The sequence below is a fragment of the Euprymna scolopes genome, chromosome 19 (genome assembly GCF_053919585.1).
Source record: "Euprymna scolopes isolate OS-2025 chromosome 19, ASM5391958v1, whole genome shotgun sequence".
Taxonomy (NCBI): Eukaryota; Metazoa; Mollusca; class Cephalopoda; order Sepiida; family Sepiolidae; genus Euprymna; species Euprymna scolopes.
In genome coordinates, this window is record NC_136500.1 from 10,249,367 (window position 1) to 10,272,378 (window position 23,012).

Here is a 23,012-nt window from a genome sequence, read left to right on the forward strand (position 1 = left end):
ATGCTCTTTCTAATAGAGTGAATATAATATTTTAGACAAACGTTTTTTTTAATTCACCCCATTTTGAAATGTCTATTAAAAAGTAAATAATAAATTTATAGGTTTGTATATCACAAATTAAAGACAAAAAATCAATAAATAATATATTCTAATTTAAAACAAAAAAAACAGAACACTTTTTTGGAAATTTACCAGTAAAGTCCGAAGTTTAAAACCCGTTTTTTTAACTACGTTGTTTGTATTTTTTTAATGAAACCGCGGTCCTTGCTCCTTTAATTGAAAAAAAAATTAGGGTATGAATTACATTTTTCGAGTAGTTATAAGCTTGGAAGGACATGGGGTCGAATTATTCAATATTTTTCACGATGTTTCTGACACACCTACTGCTTCGCTTCACTGTACAATTTGATGAATTGTCGTCTTATGATTATTCTAATTCTTCTTCCCCACAGGCGGCAACAAAACTCAGTCGTACTCAAGCATTTTTCAGCACATTGATCCCACGTATCAAAATAAAACACGCAAACTAATTGTTTGATTTGCCCTTTGGCCAATATTAAAGTGTAGTATATGTTCTTCAGATGCTGCACTTCAATATTTTGTTCTCTCGCAGTGGATGAGAAATCCTTCACGACCGAGACATTTTTTTTGTTCCTTTTCTCCACATTAAAAAACGGCCCTGGTGTCTAACTCTTCCCCGTGGGGAGGCATTGTAAATAGGAACTAATTGTTATGTTAGGAGGTCAAAGCAGAAAACTCTACAGGTAAGAACCAGATCTAAACAGAAGTTGAAGAGAATCCAATATTTTTCGATCATAAACTGGTCCCTTTATATCAGATTTGAAACCGAAAGTAAAAATACGTTTCTAACCTTCTTTAAGATGAAAAATATATTATGTTCTTGTATTGAATATCTTTCTTTATTGAATTTCCTTCTTCTTTATTAATCACTTTGCCGGAGTTCTTTCCCACAACAGAATATATCGAACTATGTAATCATTGGGGAAGTTTTTTAACCCAGATATTTATCATAGATCTAGAGAATTATGTTTGGAGATTTACTGCATAACACTTTTACTTTCCGGACCCTATTATATTTTGTTGATGAAATTTAGACTATTATTTTTCATCATTAATGTTATGTCTATTTTTTAATTTTTAATTTTGATTTTTATAGTATATTTTTATCGCATGCTTTATTATATCCTGTTGCATCTTTATCTTTTTCTTTGTGTTTTTTATTGAATATTTCTTCTATTTATTTGATATTAACTTTCTATTATGTCTCTAGTTTCCTATAGTATATTGGTTAGTTTGTATTTCTAGACTAATGTTCTTATGCACGTTTTTTATGTATATATCGCCTTGCAATTTTTCTTTTTTCTGGTGGTAAGCAGTAAGCTTTGAAATGCTATGGTCTAAAGAGGGTTTCATTTGTTGATGATTAAATAAAGTTATTTGGCTTTGAACGGATATCATTTATTTTCTATATTTATTTTCTCCATTAATCCATGAAGAGCTTATTATATCTTGATAGTTTATTGGATAAGAGTTATGTTTTTTTACGTTTACCTCTTTCTTTTATTCATATATATATATATATATATATATATATATATATATATATATATATATATATATATATGTATATAATTACTTCAAAATTGATGATGTCACAAAATGAGCTTCACTTTTTAAAAATTGTCAAAAGTTGTCAAATCAAACTTTTTGACGTAATTTCGAATATTTTCTCTGTAATTTACTAATTTGTCTTTTCGCGTAACAAGCGTTATATATATTCAACATTGACCTAGAAGAAGACAGAATGGGTATGTAATACTTATATAATTAAAATAATAAGAAATGTTGCCTGTTGAATATTAATCATGATCACTTTTTATTCCTCGTTGATTTCCTTCAAAAGTTCATAAACTGTATAGGCAATCCTGCAGTTTAGTTTAAAGCCAAGCCATCTGAAGCAAGCAAAATATACAACAAATAATTTTTGCTAAACGCATTAAAGTTTAATTGTCTAAAGTTACTTTCATTTAGATAATATATTTACAGGGAGTCAATACTTATAAAGGTCTGAATGCCATTCGAGGATAAGTGTTAATGCGTGTAAGATGACGAAAATTGGGTAAAAGTAGATTATTTACGTGGACCGCTCAATAAGATTTTTTTTATATTTGACTTGAAGAGAACTATATTGTAGTTAGTCAGAAAGCATGCTAGCGGAAGAGTTTCACAGGCGGACAATCATAGGAAAAACGCTCATTTCATGGAACTTGCAATTAGATTATAACAGAGATAGGGAGTTGAACAATTTGTTGATAGTGGTTTTAGCTAGTCGAGAGCTTTTGTGAAATTTTGGCATTAGTGGGACCATAGTGCCATTTCTTTCTCTCTCTTCTTCCCCTCTCTGTCCTACTCTAACCAAGTCTGTCGACCTGTTCCGCAAACCCCAAAAACTCAACATGAAATATCTCCAAAAAAAAAACACAAATAAACCTAGAACCCCATCCTCCAACGTAGACCCCTACTACCATGTTTCCTTCTCCAACATCAGGGGTCTACGTTCCAACCTTCCAGAGGTTGAAACCCAATTACAGGAGACGAAACTGGACTTATTCTTTCTTAGCGAAACTGGCATAGGGCCGACCACTTCCCTAGATGAGTTCATGATAAAAGGATACTCCAACTTAACATCTAAATCTGACCTCCAAGATCGCCATAGGCATGGATTATGCGCCTACATTAAAGATGACTTCCCGTGTGGTAGAGATATCTCTAGAGAAGACCTTAATTTGCCTTATATGTGCTTCTGGGTTGCACTTGCTTACACCAGCGCATTCATATTTGCTCTCTATCGCCCGCACAACAGCGGGGTTGCTGTCCTTAAGAATATATCTGAGAAAATTGACTTCATCCTGTCTGCTCATCCTTTGGTTACCATTCACATTTGCGGTGACTTCAATGCCCATAATGTGGAATGGCTGACCCGCTCAAATAAGACAGATGATGAGGGGAGGTTCTGTCATGATTTTGCCATTGCCTATGACCTCACTCAGATTGTTCATGAATCCACCCGGGTGCCCGATACTACTAGTCAGTATGCAAGCCTTCTAGACCTTTTACTCACAACTTCCCCTGAGCTATGTGCAAGTTCCGTCCTATCTCCCCTGGGATCCTCCGTTCACACAGTTGTATCAGTTAGATAAAAATGAAATGTAATATGTCTTCAGACGTACCTCTCCATCGTACTGTATATCGATACTCTATGGCTGACTGGGATAGCTTCCGTACATTCATATCTGATCTCCCTCTGCACTCCATGTTTAAAAAGTGTCCTCTATAGTATCAGATCTGACCGAATGGTCTATTGTAGGCATAGGCCGATTCATACAATCAAAAAATTCCAACAAAAACCTAACAGCCAGCCATGGTTCTCCCCAGAATGTGCCGCTGCCATTGTGCACAGAAATCACTTTTTCCATAGCTACCAACGTGATAGATGTACTGAGAATAAAACTTCCTTCGGGACTGCCAGCAACCACTGTAAAAGAGTAATAAAAAATGCAAGAGAGCTATATGCCCAGTCCGTCAAATCAAAAGTAGCTGAGCAGCGGCTTGGTTCCAACCAGTTTTGGCAAATAGCAATCAGGATCCTGAATAAAGGCGTGCGTTCCATCCCAACCATCATCAATAGACCTGAGGTCATCTCATCAGCATCAGACAAGGCCAAACTATTCGCCAAGAACTTTTCAGCTAACTCTACCCTCTGCGACGAAGGGCATCTACTCCCCATATTTCCTCCTACAACAGACAACACCCTATCCAACATACAAATATCTGTGCACGAGGTCGCCAAACTAATCAAGAACCTTGATTCCAGTAAAGCAACTGGCCCAGACGGCATTCCAATTATAGTGTTGAAAAAGCTTCGACCGGAACTTGCCCCCATACTTACAAAACTGTTTAAGCGTTGCCTTAAGGAGAAATGCTTTCCAATACCCTGGAAAACCTCGTTAGTATGCCATGTATTTAAGAACTCAGGTGATAAATCATCCCCCTCTCAGTACAGACCAATAAGTATCTTGTGTGTCACGAGTAAGTTACTGGAATCCATATAAAATAAAGAAGTAGTCAACCACCTCAGCAGGCACAACCTCCTTAGTGACATGCAATATGGTTTCCGTTCTACTATATCTACAGCTGATATGCTAAAGGTTATATCCCATAGGATTAGGGAATCTCTCGACCAAGGCTTCCTTTCTAGGGCCATTGCTCTTGACATATCAAAGGCCTTTGATAAGGTTTGGCATAAGGGCCTACTTCACAAGATTTCCAGCTACGGTATAACTGGAAATGTTTTCTCAATAATTAAATCATGTCTCTCTGATAGGTTCATAAGAGTAGTGGTTGATGGACAGAAATCTGAGGCCCACAGTATTAATGCTGGAGTCCCCCAGGGGTCCATTCTGGGCCCAACTCTCTTCCTGATCTACATCAATGATCTCCCAAAACACAACTAAATTCATTCGTTGACATCTTTGCTGATGACACGACCATCTACGGCAACACATTAAAGGCCGTAAATGACAAATTTCTCCCTGATTCCTTCTCTTCTGATCTTGAGCACGTCGTTAAGGGGAGGAAGAGATGGCTGGTTACTTTTAATGCATCTAAAACCAAGCTCCTAACTTTACATCATCAACGCTCTGTTCCTCATCTAGCATCAATTGAAATGGATGGCTCTCGCCTTGTGGAGGCTTCATGTTTTGACAAATTCATGGGTTTGACCTTTACTCCTGATCTGAAATCGAACGGGTATATAAAGTCTGTTGCCCGGGCCGTTGGGAAATGGTAGGATCCTTCTACCGCTCCAGAAGATATCTCACTACTGATGCAATTCTCTATCTCTATAAAAGCCAAATACGTCCAAAGATGGAGTACTGCTGCCACATCTGGGCTGGAGCTTCAAAAAACAGCCTATCCTGCCTTGACAAAGTACAAAATAGACTTCGTGGGTTAGTGGGTGATGCCCTTTTCTCTACCGTGAAACCTCAGAAGAGAGGTTGCGAGACTGTCTTTGTTTTATCGTTATTTCCATGGCAAGTGCTCTTCCGAGCTCCAATCTCTGGTCCCCCATCGCCAATCCTTCATGATAAACACCCGTCTAGCTAAAACCACTTTAAGTAATTTCCCCCACTCTTTATCTGTGCCTAAATCAAAACGTAGATTCCATGAACATAGCTTTTTTCTTAGAAGCGCACGCCTGTGGAATTCTCTTCCGTTTGCCTGTTTCCCACCTGACTACAACTTGGACGTCTTCAAGTCCAACATAAACAAATTCCTGATTAATCGCCCCCTTAAGTAAGACGCTTTATCAAATCTCCAATACCAACTATTACTACGATATTATCCCATTGATTATTGTACACAAAATAACCCTTATCCCCGAGTGGCTTACGGGCCTTGATAAGTGGTGATTCCCCTGTAAAATATATATATATATTGCAGAACCAGGCTCGCAACGTCTCTTCTATGGAAAAAGAGGTTGGCAAGAGGAGAAAAAGGCATCGTCTTCGAAGCGAATTTTGAACCTTAAAAACAAAGTCTCTGAATGTTTTCCCCTTACTTTGATTTAGCTGGTATTGTCTTCAAGATTAAAAGAAAGTAAACATAGTTTAGTTTAATCCTATCCAAATCCAGATGGGAATTGGTAAGGTAAACTATTTAAAGCTTTTTTAGGATATAAAAAACTTATAATAACGCATATGCGTCGGCCATATTGCATACTCACTGTTTACAGATATTTACTAACTCTTATATTGAAAACAAAAAATGATCAAATCCGTCACCAAGATCTCCGGAAAAATAGTTCAATCGTTCTATCGCTCCAGTAGATGTAACCCTTTTTTCATATAAGAGCCAAGTAATCCTATGACGGAGTACTGTTGTCACATCTGAGCAGGAGCATCTCGGAGCACCTATCATGCCTTGAGTTCAAAACCGACTTCGAAACATACCAGGTGATGCCCTTTTCCTTTCCCTGCAACCTCTTTCTAACAGAAAAGATGTCTCAAGCCGGTCTCTGTTCTATCGTCATTTTCAAAGCAATGGCTTGTCTGAGCTCAAATATATAGTTCCTCTTGGCAAACGTTCACAAAACCATTCAACTAGCTACAACTACTACCAACATTTTCTCCCACTCTCTTTTTTCATGAAAAAAGCTTCTTTTCTAGCACCGCCCGCCTGTGCAACTCTATTCCGCTGACCTGCTTTCCAACCAACTACAATATGGTTGTCTTCGTCCAATATAAACAACTTCTCATTGAACGGGTCCCTGAATAATGAAATTATACCAAATTTTCACCACTAATAATTACTACACTGTTGTTCCAGTGAACATTGTACATTCATTAACCCTCATCCTCTATTGGCATTCTGTCCTTGGCAAGTGGTAATTTTAAAACTTGCAGAAGTGTTTGTGTACTTCAATTGCGATAAATTTATTTTTATAATTTACCATATATGTGTGTGTATGTATGTGCGTGTATGTATGTATGTATGTATGCATGTGTGTGTGTGTTTGTGTTAAGGGGGTATATTTACTGAAATATCAAATATTCCACGACAAAAGTTTTCAGAAACACAAACTAAAAAAAATTTAAATGGAAAACTAGCAGCTGTTTCGTATATATATATATATATATATATATATATATATATATATAAACAAAACGGTTATTAAGGTAGTTTTAGTTGAATACGATAAGATTTATTTTAATGCTATTATGTTCGTTATGTTCTCGACGCGGCGAGCATATATATATATATATACACGTCCGTATGTATATATGCATATATAAGACTTAAAATCTATGCACAAGAAAGGAAAAAAGTGGAAAGTTACTTGTTAAAAAAGAACTGAAAATTTTCACAACGGGGTAAGTGTACAGATATTAACGAGTGGCGAAATGCTACAGAAAATGTCCAACTTGAACATCATATTATTCATACACTTTCTTTGGACTTTGCGGCAAGCCTTACACCATTTGAAGGTATTCGCTTTTTTATGAGAGAGAAGACAACTCGCATTAAAGTTAGAAATTTCATTTTATTTTTAATAATGTCGCTATCAAATGCTTATACTTCAGCCTCAACAAAATGTTATTCATACAGATTACATAGATTGTATATAAGTCATCACGAATTTATTTCGGTTCCTTTAACGGCATTTAGGCTGGATTTTTTTTTCATATTTTCGCCGGTAAGGAGTTGTCAATGTGCTTGTACAAATGGTACACTTATTTCCAATTAATACAATAGATACGCAAGAATTTCAGAATCCGATGTGTAGTGCATTCAAAATTTTATATGCTCAAGGTGTGGTCAAGCATCATAGTGAGATAGGAGGGTCAGTTGGTCAAGATGAACTTGACTTTAATTCTTATGCTAATCTCGTCCATTTGCTGACCAATATTTTCTCTGTCAATATTCAGATCACATTTGGGATCGATTACACTTCATTACACAAAGCATTTATTTTAATATTCGTAGGGTTCTTCGTGGATTGTGTAAAATGTTTCGACGTTTCTCTGAATCTAAATATTGTCGCCTATTCATATAAATGGACCTTTTTTTATGGCGCGTGAAAGGTGGCCCATTTCTCCTGAGTATGATGAGCAAGTAGGTCGTTTTTTGTCTAATAAGAAAGGCGTCGAAAATGGAGACATGTTGACAGATTTTTCAATAAGAAATTCAGATTAGCATGAATAACGTGGACGATATTAATAAAAAAAGTGGCATTATTAATTCTCGTCTTATACTGTTCTAAACGTGATCATATACTTCTTATATTCTAAATACTTCTTTCTTTTTCTCTTTCCGATTCATTGCATTTAATTGGAATAACAGGCGATATCAATACGCTGAAAGAGAGACGGAAAGTTGCCCAGTTCCTCAATGATCTAACCAGAAAAAAACAGACGAGAAAGGTAAAAACCATTTTAGACGGATACAGCCTAAAATACAGAAAAAAGATCATTCTCCTGAAAGTAAACAGGCGCCCTCTTTTATTTGAAGCGGCACTCATCGGTAACCTAAAATTAGTGAATTATTTGCTCGAAGAATGTGGAGCGAACGTTGAACAAACCGGATACTATGAAATAATTAAATGCACTGCCTTGTGGGTAGCAGCCGCGCAGTATTTCGTTCATGTTGTGGCCAGTTTACTCAAACATGGCGCCAATGTGAATGCTCGCAGTAGCAGTGGGAGGACTGCTGTCAGTATCGCTTGCCGTAACGTGAAAACGGTGCGTTACCTCATCAAACACGGGGCCAATATACATACACCCGATTGTAAAGGAAGAACATGTCTCATGTACTCGATACACTCGGCAACGATATGTCAAGTGTTACTCAGTCATGGGGCGCAAGTTAACCAGACTGACAATAAAGGGAAAGACGCGCTACACTTTGCCATACGGAAAGGAACAGTAGACTCAGTAAAGCTCCTTATCGAATACGGGGCCGACATCCTCCGTATTGGACCTAAACTAAACACGCCTCTTGAACTCAGCGTTATAAACTGCAAACCTGTCTTAGTGGAATATCTGCTCGCTACGAATCGCTATACGAGCGAATCGAGAGCCAACGCCTACGAGCTGCTAGGAACCAAATTTCGAAAGGTTGATTTAAACTTAACAAAATATTATTGGACAAAGGCTTTGCAGATACGAAACCAGTATAATCTATTTCCGAAAATTTTCCCTCATCAATCTGTGGAAATTCCGCTTGGTACAGAATTTCAAACTCTGAATGAACTAAACGCAATATCAACTGAGCTCGAATCCATGTGGTCACAAGCATTACTTATTCAATTAAGGGTTCTCGGGCCTGAACATCCAGACACTTGCAATTCTTTTGCAGAAAAGGTTTTGCATCATTTCTCCCATTTTGAGTTGGAACCAGCGATGGTACTACTAAAGTGCTTGTTTCTTTTCTACGCAACCCATCTCGATCCTTTGCCAGACACCCTCATCTTAATCGTCAGAATGGTGATGGTCATGGTCATTAATCTTATAGAAACCAGGAACTATGATATCGAACATGCTCACAATCTCACGTGTAGTATCACCCGTTATTTAAGCAAGATTGGAATGGACTACGTGGATTCTCTTAATCCTAACGAGCGTCAAAAAAAATCATCGGATGTTCAAACTTATTTGATCCAGATCCTGTCACAACTCGATTATACACTCTCCTTTGATCTTACCGAAGAGCAACACACTCTGATGAATGTTCATCTTTACAACTTGATCCGACGTCAACCGCAAGGCCCGGGCCAGGTAGGCTTACTTCACTTAACAATTCGTCTGCAACTCTCTCCAAAACTTTTAAAAACATTGATAGAGTGTGGAGCGAATATTGACTGGCAAGATGAGCTGGGTAACACAGCTGTCCATTATGCTATCCATCGCCATTTATGTGACCAAAAACCGGATACGCTGAGGTGCCTTCTTGACTACGGCTGCCATGTCGATCTTCCAAACAATTCTGGTTACTGTCCCCTGGAATACCTTCGACATAGTGGCATTCTAAACCAACCTTTAAGATACTACACATTGCAATGTATGGCGGCAAAAGCCCTAAAGAAATATCAAATTCCTTATACGAGTACTATACCAAAGGATATAGGCTATTTTGTTGACTTACATTGAAATTATTAAAAAAAAAACTATAGAAAAAATAATTGTTCCCGATAAACCTCCCTAAATTATATAATCAATTATACTTGAATAAGTATATTCAATTTTCATCGAATAGTGTTATATTATAGATTACCCTATGTCGAATACCTATTTCATAAGCTATTTTTAAATTTGGCAAGGGTAGAACTAAGTACGAATCAAAGTGACACGTAGAATCGGAAATAAATCAATCCATATGAAAATAAATAGTAGATGATCTGAAGATTATGTATGAGGTAATTAGTCAAAGTGGAAGAAAACGAAGAGATGTCAATCAACATGACGTGACAGATATCTAAGTTGAGACGGAAACGAAAGGTTACAAATGTCTATAGACGTTTTGCGGTATATATCGCCATTAATTGCGTAATAACTGAATGGAAAACTTTGATAATCGCCAGGAGTGAAATTTCCGTTGTGATGGTTCCGTTCCTGGTTGAGAAACATAAAAGGGAATTCGTCATTATTCGTTATTTGTAAATTGAACTAAAGTTAAGAATAGAAACACGAACGTACTTCCTTGGTATTAAAAAGAATAAAACTTTACCGTCATTTATTTCAATTAATCGCAATTAAGTACTCACGAATCAAACGATCCGTTGTTCCGTAATGTTCCCTCGGCATATTCAGGACACTTACGTAAATCGAAAACTTCATGAGTTAATGAAAAGAAAAATAGTAATAGTATAGTATTTTCAACGACAAAAATATTATTAATATCATATTAAAAAAATCAACCTATTTCACAAATATTTACTGTAAAATAATGGAAACATTTTTTGTAAGATTTTTTTATTTGTTTTTTATTGATTTTTTATGTATATGTGTGTGTTGTTTTTGTTCTTTATTTTGTAACATATTACTGCTTTAAACAGTTTTTTTCATTTGGACGACAGGGTTGGGATTACAGTAAAAGTCTTTTGTGTCTCATCCGTTTTAATGTTTTCTTCTAAGTATATCTGAGTATATCTTTCGGCATCTCTCCCCAAATTGAATATAAAATGTAAAAAAATAAAGAAAAATATAATATGGCCGACTAGATGTGAAAAAACAAAGAGTACAGCATTTAATCCCAGGCAACGTTTGTTCACTCCGATAGTGAATTAATAAAATAATTCAATAAGTAAATAATAGTAATATTAATAATAATAATAATAATAATAATAATAATAATAATAATAATAATAATAATAGTTCATCTTCAGAAACAGTTGAACACCTTGGCATTCATGTACAACATCACCGTATACCCGACGTCAGTTCTGCTTGACACAGCAAATGTCCTCTTGGGTGCAACACAAACGGTTAAAACATCACAACACTGCGAAGTTAACTAACATACTACTACTACTACTAATAATAATAATAATAATAATAACTATAATAACAATAACAATAATAACAATAATGAAATAGTAATGACAATAATAACAATAATAACAATAATTGTAATAACATTAATAATAACAATTATAATAATAATAACAATAATAATAAAAATAACAATAATATTAATAATTAAAAATAATAATAACAATCATAATAATAAAAATAACAATCACAATAATAATAGCAACTAATGATAATAGTAATAATAACATTATTATAAATAATAATAATAATAATAATAATAATAATAATAATAATAATAATAATAATAATAACTAGCGGGACCTGTGGAAATCCCACAGCAGCATTTTTCCTATGCAATATATTGTTGCTGGGCATGCTGTGAGTGTTCTATTCAGTATGAATGAAGGCTCAATCATATTCTAGTTTTTTTTTTAAATTAAAACTGTACTGCCCCCTTACTAAAATAATAACTTTGATATATTTCATGGACTGATTATTTCATTACAAACACACTGGTCAATTAACTCACATTTTATAATTTTTCATAATTATTGAATATTTTACTATGTTCGGCAATAATTTTGCATAATTTCAACCCACATTATCGCGCCTCCCTTTACTAAAATAGTAAATTTGCTATATTGTATCGGCTGATTATTTTATAAAAAATACAACTATTAATTAACTACATTTCATCATTTTTTTTTTCTTAATAATTATTGGATATAGTAATAATTTTGACAATAATTTTTCATCATTTAAACTCACCATATCGCACACCTTACTAAAATAATAACTTTCATATATTTTCTAGGCTGATTATTTCATTACAAACACATACATCAATCAACACACACACTCATAAATTAACCCCCATTTCATTATTTTTTATAATTCTTGGGTATGTTACAAATTTCGACAATCATTTTTCATAATTTATACCCACAGTATCGCCCTCTTTTAATAAAATATTAACTTTGAAATATTATCTGGACTTATTATTTTATTACAAACACACTAATGCATGAAATCACATTTAATCATTGTTCATAATTATTGGATATGTTACTTATTTCGACAATCATTTTTCATAATTTTAACCCACATTTTCGCCCTTCCCTCTTTACTAATAATAACTTTGATATATTGTCTAGGTTGATTATTTCCTTACAAACACACCAAGCAATTAACTAATATTTCATCATTTTTTCGTAATTTTTGGATATGTTACTAATTTCGACAATATTTTTTCATTATTTTCTGCTCCTTTACTTATATAATAACTTTGATATATTGTCTAGGCTGATTATTTTATTATAAACACACCAATCAATTAAATCACATTTCGTCATTTTTCGTAATTATTGGATATCTTACTAATTTCGACAATAATTTTTTATAATTGAAACCATTTTTGTCGCCCTCCCTTACTAAAAATTACTTTGATATATTTTCTGGGCTGATTATTTCATAAACACATAACTATCAATTAACTCACACGTCATCATTTTTCTTAATTCTTTGATATGTTACATATTTCGACAATTATTTTTAATATTTTTAACCCACATTATCAACCACCCACTACAAACATAATAACTTTGATATATTATCCGGGATGATTATTTCATTTCACACACACCAATCAATTAACTCACATTGTGTCATTTTTCATAATTCTTGGATATGTTACTTATGTCGACAATCATTTTTCATCATTTTAACCCACATCATGGCCCCACTTACTAAAATAATAACTTTGATATATTGTCTGGTCTGATTATTTCATTGCAAACACACTAATACATTAAATAAGATATTATCATTTTTCATAATTCTTGGATATGTTACTAATTTTGACAATTATTTTTCATAATTTAAACCATCCTAATTGCCCTCAATTACTTACATAATTACTTTGATATATTTTCTGGGCTGATTATTTTATTATAAATACACACTCGATTAACTCACATTTAATCTTTGTTCATAATTCTGGATATGTTACTAATTTCGACAATAATTTTTATAATTAAAAACCCACATTATGTCGCTCCTTCCTATTCATATATATTTGATATATTGTCTGGGCTTATTATATCATTACAAACACACCAATCAAGTAACTCACATTTCATCATTTTTATTAATTCTTGGATATGTTACTAATTTCGACAATAATTTTCATAGCTTTAACCCACTATGTCGCTCCCCCTTACTTAAATAATAACTTCGACTTAATGTTTTAATCGTAAACTGTTTCAGCCATTTCCGGGACTGACTTTGTATCCCCAACCCATGTTACATGATAAGGGCTGTCCCCTTTTCATATAAGTATAAAAATGGAGAATTTAGTTTAAAATGAAAATGAAATAGCAATAGACAAATTCGAACCTCGTAATCTGGGTTTAGAAATAGATTACGTGTGAGAATTTAAAAATGTAAAGCAAACATTTGTTTAGAATATAGATAAATATTTCAAGGAAAGAATGTGAGCTGTCAAGTTTATTATGAAATTTTAAATTGAAAGAATGCAGCTTATAAGATAATGTTTTTAACATATTGAATATAGGTTAAAATTCCTTTTGTAGAAATAGGAAAAGTTTTGGGCACGTATGTCCATAACACGGGAAAGAAGGCACACGTTTTAACATGTGTATGACGTCACGGAAAATAGAAAGTTCTCGGGATAGAGAAAAACTTGCTAGAGTTAGAGTCAGTGAGAAAACTCAGAGAGATTCAGTCGTCTAGGAGCGAGACGTCACTTCAAGAAAAAAATGTGAAACTTTGAATTCTTGATGATGGAATCACGGCCGTGTGAAGAATAAACCATCAAGTGTTTTTTGTAAAGCTCGTCTTGTGTTTATGATTCTTATACAAAGGTAAATTCCAATTGTATTATATATTTGTGTTATATGTCTTTACATACACGTCTCAACATCATCATGTCCAAACTGTCTGAAAAATATGTCCTCACTCAAAGAGCTTTCTTCTTCTTCCATCATACATATCTCTCTAAGTCTCTTATAAACGAACAATCTCTCTCTCGGAGTCTTTCAACATCCCTCACTGTAATAAGACTCCTTCTAAGCATCTCTCTCTAAGAAAAGCATCTCTCACTAAGAAAAAGCATCTTTTAATAAGACTCTCTTAATAAAAACCAATATGCAACACCCAGTGCTAAAAATATACATGAAATAATGTAATGTCTAACTAGTAAACTGTTTCAGCGATTTCCGGGACTGACTTTATATCCCAAACCCACTGCTAAAAATATACATGAAATAATGTAATGTCTAAATAGCAAACTGTTTCAGCAATTTCCAGGACCGACTTTATATCCCAAACCCATTGCTAAAAATATATATGAAATAATGTAATGACTAAATAGTAAACTTTTTCAGCCATTTCCGGAACTGACTTTATCTCCAAAACCCAGTGCTAAAAATATACATGAAATTATGTAATGTCTAACTAGTAAACTGTTTCAGCCATTTCTGAGATCGACTTTATATCCCAAACCCACTGCTAAAAATATACATGAAATAATGTAATGTTTAAATATTAAACTGTTTCAGCCATTTCTGGAACTGACTTTATATCCCCAACGCACTGTAAAAAATATACATGAAATAATGTAATGTCTAAATAGTAAACTGTTTCAGTCATTTCCGGGGCCGACTTTGTATCCCAAACCGACTGCTAAAAAATACATGAAATAATGTAATGTCTAAATAGTAAACTGTTTCAGCCATTTCCGGGACCGACTTTATATCCCAAACCGACTACTAAAAAATACATGAAATAATGTAATGTCTAAATAGTAAACTGTTTCAGCAATTTTCGGGACTGACTTTATATCCCAAACCCACTGCTAAAAATATACATGAAATAAAGTAATGCTTAAATCGTAAACTGTTTCAGCCATTTCCGGGACTGACTTTATATCCCCAACGCACTGCTAAAAACATACATGAAATAATCTAATGTCAAAATACTAAACTGTATCAGCGATTTCCGGGACCAACTTTATATCCCAAACCCACTGCTAAAAATATACATGGAATTGTTATATATTCAATCATCGACGTTATCCTTGAGGGGTACCAAATTGAGCTTTCGTTACATTTGAATATGTTATATAGAGTTCTTCATTTAGGGGCACATTTTACGTTTTCTATATAACATAAGAAAGATTCCGTGTGATTGTCTCTAATATAAATGGTTGTGTGTTTGATTATCATAAAGGGAATCGTGTGTGTGACATGTAATTTCTGAACCTACCTCTGTTCTCGCTGTTGAACCATCTGGCAATTTCTCATCCTGGAGGGAGACTTGATACCTGTTTGACGAAGATTTATCACTCCAAGACGATGAAATGGTTTTATAGTTTTTTATTTCACTTTCCCCAGAGGTTCTGCAGCAGGTGTAAAGTGAAATCTCTTGTGTGGGCTCTTCTTCACACACGTCAGCGTTCGTCTCCCCCCTCCCCAGGGGGAGACCATGGAAGAACGTCCGTCTTCTTCAAAGCTCAAATCAAATCTCACAGATCTAGCCAACCACGTCACACATACGTAATTTGGTCAGCTGACCTTTGGTTCTGGTAAACGTGTCTACCTCCACGTTTACTCACCTCTCTCTCTCTCTCTCTATCCCTCTCTCTCTCTCCCCTCTCTATTCTCTTATAGAGACACAGAGAGAGAAAACAGAAAGAGCAAGAAAGCCAGAGAGGGGGGAGAGATGCTCGTTAACATTCCTTCACCCCTTTTTTATCAAAATGTATGGCAAGCCATACATTTTTAATAACTAATTAACTAAAAAAAATAATTATGTCCGAAGTACATCTTTATTTTTCACTTTCCGGACTCACCCCTTTTCCAAGAAATATCAGGCACCAGTACTCTTCTACTATACTATCAACCCTTCTGCTGCTTCTCGAAAGTCTCTCCTCGACATTAACTTGCTTCCAAGTTAGACAAAGATACAGCTTTGCAGATATACATCTTGTCTAGGCGGTCGCATTGTTGGATATTTTCCACTGACTCTGCTCTTTATTTGGACCACTTGGCCAAACAAATGGAGACTCCATTTTCGATCACTTTTTCGAAATGGGGCCAGCACATCTCAATTACGACCAGAACGTCGGATGCTCCATGTTGGTGGTAGCTTTATCGCATGGGGACTCGAACCCCAGACCCTCAGATTAAAAGTCTGATGCTCTACCGACCCAACCATCCCACTCGCGTTCTCGACTTTCAACATAGGCCTAAGTCCCAGTTTTTTCCTTTACTGTAATGCCCTGACGTCTTTCTCTGAGTGGTCCTATTACTGGAGCTTTGTTCTATTCGATCTACTACTTCGGGACTTCACAAAGCTCTTCTACTAACTCCCTTGGTTGATCTAAGCCAAGATACGCCTTCACACTGATTCACTCGGAGCCTGTTTGACTTCCTGGAACCCGACAAGATACGGAATCATCACTCCCTAACTAATGCGCCAAAGCTTACTTGCGCATCGATTTCTAACTAAGTAGCTTTCCCTTTGTGATTTTTCCGCATTCCCAGCAAGTCCCAAGATTCCAACCCAGATATCCCTCACACATTCCTCTAAAAAAATTAAAAAAATAATAAGGCTCTATCTTGTCCCTTACGTAATCTGCATCTTTCCCTTTCTTCTATCTCCCCGTGATTAGGCTTGGTACCGACTGTCCAGTCGCTCCGTACCCTGAGGAATTATCGCGACCTCGCACGCCAGACTTTTGTTGGACAAGACTTATTGCCGTTGCTTGGGCCTACGTGGCATCTTCCAACTCACTGGAACCACTAGTATTGTTTTAACAGGGTACTCATTACTCTAAAATAGTATTTCCCCTGCCAAATTTTCTAATTTGTGACAATACCGTGGCTTATAAAAAAAAAGTAAAACAACAGAAAAAAACTGCTTTCTACAGCCTAATCGCCTTGTAATTCTCATGAAAAAAATGCAACTACGCGCTAAACGTCCCTAAAATATAACTAAACCAACCAAATCTATTCCAAAATAATTTAATTTAATGATACCAATTAAATTCACCCAGCATGTTTTTGTTTTTTTTAATTTTGGTACCTTTAATTCACAATAGGCTAACATTTTATTTTCCTAAGTACTTGCATACATATTTCATTCATCTTCTCTTGAGCGATTCGTAACATAATGGCTACGTCAGCCATTGCACCCCCTATGCCCCTTACACCATGTCAGAGGGCATTTCATTTGCTCCCTGAAGTTGATTACAACTAGATTCGCTCACGCTGGACAGAATACATTCCGTTTACTGCTATGTCAGAAAAAACTTTTTTTTTCCAAAGTCGGTAAGCGCAACCTCCCTTGAAGACACATAGCTTCACGGAAAACATCGGATTTCCACACATGAAGTACTCAAAGTTGCTCCATGTTGATTCTACTCGAAATCAATAGAAATTACGATAAAAAAATAAAATTCGAATCATTTCTCGAGAATAATGAAATTAATAACTACCCATGTAATTCAACACCTCTCCAAAATTCTAACATGCTTGCCACAGAAATTAAATTCCATTCACGCCCCACTTTTTTCTTTCATTTCTTCATCTAGTTTATTTAACCCTATATTTATCCTTTTTTTTCTACCTTACTTATGTGGTCAAAACGTCACTCATGTCGAATAGAACATTTATTCTACTTTTCGAAAATTGAAATTAATACCGACTGAACCTTTGACTCTTCCGAAACTTTTTTTTTATTATTATTATTTATTACACTGTTTGAATCTTATTTCTTTCTCTTTTCCCCAATTTTATTATTACTGTTATGATTATTAATTAACAGCACGTTCTTTCTTTTATTAATCATTCTTTCAATAGACCCCACAAGCAAAGATTCCACCTCCCCATTCTGCGAAAAAAATACATGTCAAAGAACAAGAAAATTCTGCACAATACCGTTTGACAACACATCAATTACATAAAAATAATAAATTAAAAAATACAAAAATATCCTATAAGCAATCACAAAGTCCCATCTCACTAACAACAAAATTCCAAATAACAAAACACAGATTCGTGGATACTCCTTTTGACCAAGTCATCAAGTAGGTCGGCTGCATAGTGCATCATCTTTTCCCATTCCACAGAATTCAAAATTAAAGAAAAATCACAGTCGTTTACAAAAAAATACCTAGACATTTACAATTAAAATACAGTCGTTTCTAAAATAAAATAAAACGACTCACTTATAAAGTCTCAGACAACTCGATGGAACTAAAATTGTCTATGTCAGAAAAAAAAAATTCCTAAGAAATAAAATCGTACAATTAATGAAAAAAAAATCACATTTCAGAACCTATCCATTGTTTTTCATCAAAAGTACATATTGTTTTTCCTTAAAAGTTACGCTTAGTTCACAGTTTAAAAATGACACAAAATATTCATAACACATATTTTTGATTGACATGTTTATCCTTTTGGTTTTCTCACTGGCTGTTGTTAAAAATTTACAAAATAAGGTCATTTTTCGTTTTCCCTTCTAATTTTGACATTAAGTGATATTTTTCTTCGTTCATAACGAGCCAATTCCCAATACGATAAACATTTTTTTAACTATTTTCTATATATAAAGTTTTACATCTGTGTGTCTGTATGTCTTCATTTTCTTTCTTCGTGAAAAGGTTGTACGTGTGTATTGCTTTTCTTTTTTTCTTTTTTTTTCTTAATTATTTTTCTAATTCGCCTAGAGTTTTAATGGACCCTACGTTGTGTGTGTGTTGATTTCTATTTTTTTTTTTTTACTGTTCTTTCTTTTTTTTTTCCATACATTTTATTGTTTTTCTTGTCCTTTTTTTTCTTTTTTTTTTTTAGTCTATTTCTTTCTTCTTTACACTAAATCTCCATGCTTCCACGTTGTATTTTCTTAAACACAGGTTCGATTATCGCATCGGTGATGCGACTTAGTCACGAGCACCAAAACGAATATGTTATATATTCTCATCATCGAGTTCTCACTAGGGTTATCATCCTGGGGGCGCCATTTTGAATTCATTGAGGGGGACCAAATTGAGCTTTCGTTACATTTGAATATGTTATATAGAGTTCTTCATTTAGGGGCACATTTTACGTTTTCTATATAACATAAGAAAGATTCCGTGTGATTGTCTCTAATATAAATGGTTGTGTGTTTGATTATCATAAAGGGAATCGTGTGTGCGACATGTAATTTCTGAACCTACCTCTGTTCTCGCTGTTGAACCATCTGGCAATTTCTCATCCTGGAGGGAGACTTGATACCTGTTTGACGAAGATTTATCACTCCAAGACGATGAAATGGTTTTATAGTTTTTTATTTCACTTTCCCCAGAGGTTCTGCAGCAGGTGTAAAGTGAAATCTCTTGTGTGGGCTCTTCTTCACACACGTCAGCGTTCGTCTCCCCCCTCCCCAGGGGGGAGACCATGGAAGAACGTCCGTCTTCTTCAAAGCGTAACACGGAAAACATCGGATTTCCACACATGAAGTACTCGAACTTGCTCCATGGTTATTCTACTCGAAATCAATAGAAATCACGATAAAAAAAATAAAATTCGAATCACTTCTCGAGAATAATGAAGTTAATAACTACCCATGTAATTCAACACCTCTCCAAAATTCTAACATGCTTGCCACAGAAATTAAATTCCATTCACGCCCCACTTTTTTCTTTCATTTCCTCATCTAGTTTATTTAACCCTATATTTATCCCTTTTTTTCTACCTTACTTATATGGTCAAAACGTCACTCATGTCGAATAGAACATTTATTCTACATTTCGAAAATTGAAATTAATACCGACTGAACCTTTGACTCTTCCGAAACTTTTTTTTATGATTATTATTTATTACACTGTTTAAATCTTATTTCCTTTCTTTTTCCCAATTTTATTATTACTATTATGATTATTAATTAATTAATTAACAACACGTTCTTTCTTTTATTAATCATTCTTTCAATAGACCCCACAAGCAAAGATTCCACCTCCCCATTCTGCGAAAAAAAATACATGTCAAAGAACAAGAAAATTCTGCACAATACCGTTTGACAACACATCAATTACATAAAAATAATAAATTAAAAAATACAAAAATATCCTATAAGCAATCACAAAGTCCCATCTCACTAACAACAAAATTCCAAATAACAAAACACAGATTCGTTGAAACCCATTTGACCAAGTCATCAACTAGGTCGGCTGCATAGTGCATCATCTTTTACCATTCTCTCTCTCTCTCTCTCTCTCTCTCTCTCTCTCTCTCTCTCTCTCTCTCTCTCTCTCTCTGTAACAGCTGTTTTTAGCAGCTCCTGCCCAGATATGGTAACAGTATTCTATCCTTGGACGTACTTGGCTTTTATATAGATAGAGAATTGCATCAGTAGTTAGATATCTTCTGGGACGGTAGAAGGATCCCACCACCTTTCCAGCGACCTTGACAACAGACTTGATGTACGTGTTCCATTTCAGATCAGGTCAAACCCAGGAGCTTGTCAAAACACGAGGCCTCACCCAGACGAGAGCCACCCATCACAATTGATGCCAGATGGGGATCAGAGCGTTGATGATGTAAGGACAGGAGTTTGGTTTTGGATGCATTAAAGGTAACCAGCCACGTCTTCCCCCACTGAACCACGCGCTCGAGATCAGAGGAGAGAGAATCAGAGAGAACTTTGTCATTTACAGCCTTTGATGTGTTGCCGTAGATGGTCGTGTCATCAGCATAGATGTCAATGAATGATTTAATTATGTGTTTAGGGAGGTCATTGATATAGATCAGGAAGAGAGTTGGGCCCAGGATTAACCCCTGAGGAACTCTAGCATTTATATTGCAGGCCTCCGATTTTTGTCCATCTACCACTACTCTTATGAGCCTATCGGAGATAAATGATTTAATGATTGAGAAAACATTTCCAGTTATATCGTAGCTGGAAATCTTGCGAAGTAGACCCTTATGCCATACCTTGTCGAAGGCTTTTTATATGTCAAGAGCAATTGCCCTAGAAAGGAAGCCTTTGTCAAGAGATTCACTAATCCTGTGAGATATAACCGTCAGCACATCTGCGGTAGATCTTGCAGAGCGGAAACCATATTGTGTGTCACTAAGGAGGTTGTTCCTGCTAAGGTGGTTGACTATTTCTCTATTTAATATGGATTCCAGCAATTTACTCATAACACACAGGAGACTTATTGGTCTGTACTGAGCTGGAGATAACTTATCACCTGAATTCTTAAATACAGGGAAAACTGATGAGGTCTTCCAGGGAGTTGGAAAGCACTTCTCCTTAAGGCAGCGCTTAAATAGTTTCGTAAGTATGGGAGCAAGTTCTGGTTGAAGCTTTTTAACACTATAATTGGGATGCCATCATGGCAAATTGCTTTACTGGAATCTAGGCTCTTGATTAGCTTAGCGATCTCATGCACGGATATCTGTATGTTACCTAGCTTGTTCTGTGTTATAGGAGGAAATATGGGGAGTTGATGGCCTTCGTCGCATAGGGTAGAATTAGCTGCAAAGTTCTTTGCAAATAGTTTCGCCTTTTCTAACGCTGACGCGATGACCTCTGGTCCATTGATAATGGTTGAGATAGAACGCACACTTCTGTTCAGGATCCTATTTGTTATTTGCCAAAACTGGTGGGAACCAAGCTGCTGATCAGCTTCCTTGGCTTTAACAGACTGGGCATATAGCTCTCTTGCATTTTTTATTACTCATTTACAGTGGTTGCTGGCAGTCATGAAAGCAGCTTTAGTCTCAGTGCATCTATTACGTTGGTAGCTATGGAAAAAGTGATTTCTGTGCGCGATAGCAGCGGCACATTCTGGGGAGAACCATGGCTGGCTGTTAGGTTTTTGTTAGAATTTTTTAGATGGTATTAATTGGTCTATGCCTACAATTTGTCCTCGACGGTCGTACATCCAAACAATACGACATAAATGCGGGAGTACCTCAGGGGTCTATCCTTGGACCTCTATTATTCCTGATATTCATAAACGACCTCCCTGATAAAATTGTTTCGGAGATGGGTATATTTGCAGATGACACCACTCTCTATAACAGATATGAGGGGAAAACAAATGAACACATATCCAAGAAAATGGCAGAAACACTAGAGGATGACCTCCAATCCGTAGTGGAATGGGGACAAAAATGGTTGGTCACATTCAATGCTGCTAAGACTAAGCTTGTTTCCTTCAATAACTACAAGAAACCTTTCTACCACCAATAGCAATGGCTAAGAACACATTACCTGAAAGTACTTCTTTTAAACTCCTCGGCCTAACGTTTACAGGGAATATTAACTGGAATAGATACATTTAGAGCATTGCCAAGGCTGCTGCAAGGAAGGTTGGCTGCCTCTACCGTGCTAGAAAACTACTTACGCCTGACAGTATCCTATACCTCTATAAGGCAACCATTCGCCTATGTATGGAGTACTGTTGTCACATCTGGGCGGGTGCATCTGCTTCTTGTCTCTCGCTCCTGGACAGGGTTCAAAAGAGAATCGCTAACCTTATAGGTCCTGAACTGTCATCTAGGCTTCAGCCTCTGTCCCATCGACGAGATGTTGCATCTCTCTGCTTGTTCTACAAATACTTCAATGGTGAATGCTCTGACGAACTACAAACACTTGTACCTCCCCGACGTAACTACCCCCGGCAAACCCGACAAGCTACTAAGTCTCATCCCTTTACAGTAGAGATCCCTAGGTGCAAGAAAGCCTTTTACTCCAATAGTTTCTTCCCCAGAACTGCGGGTCTTTGGAACTCCCTTCCGGGATTCTGCTTTCCTAACTGCAACGATATGCAGAAGTTCAAGTGTAATGTCAAAAAACATCTTTCTACTCATCTCCCTTCATAATGAC

At 35.7% G+C, this 23,012-nt stretch overlaps 1 protein-coding gene across 4 annotated transcripts in view; it reads left to right on the forward strand.

Moving 5' to 3' along the window:
• The first annotated feature begins 1,680 nt into the window (after positions 1–1,680).
• LOC145303406 (protein fem-1 homolog A-like) overlaps positions 1,681–23,012 on the forward strand; it is a 138,062-nt gene continuing 116,730 nt past the window's right edge. For 3 of the 4 annotated variants that reach the window (XR_013873708.1, XR_013873707.1, XM_080144727.1), the window contains exons 1-2: positions 1,681–1,829; positions 7,924–9,356. Coding sequence is in view for 2 of the 4 variants with exons in the window: in XM_080144727.1 (XP_080000853.1) it covers positions 1,826–1,829; positions 7,924–9,356 (1,437 nt within the window). In the remaining 2 variants the exon portion in view is untranslated. Of the gene's footprint in view, positions 1,830–7,923; positions 10,292–23,012 lie in introns of those variants that run through there. The other variant, XM_080144726.1, reaches the window with a different exon arrangement.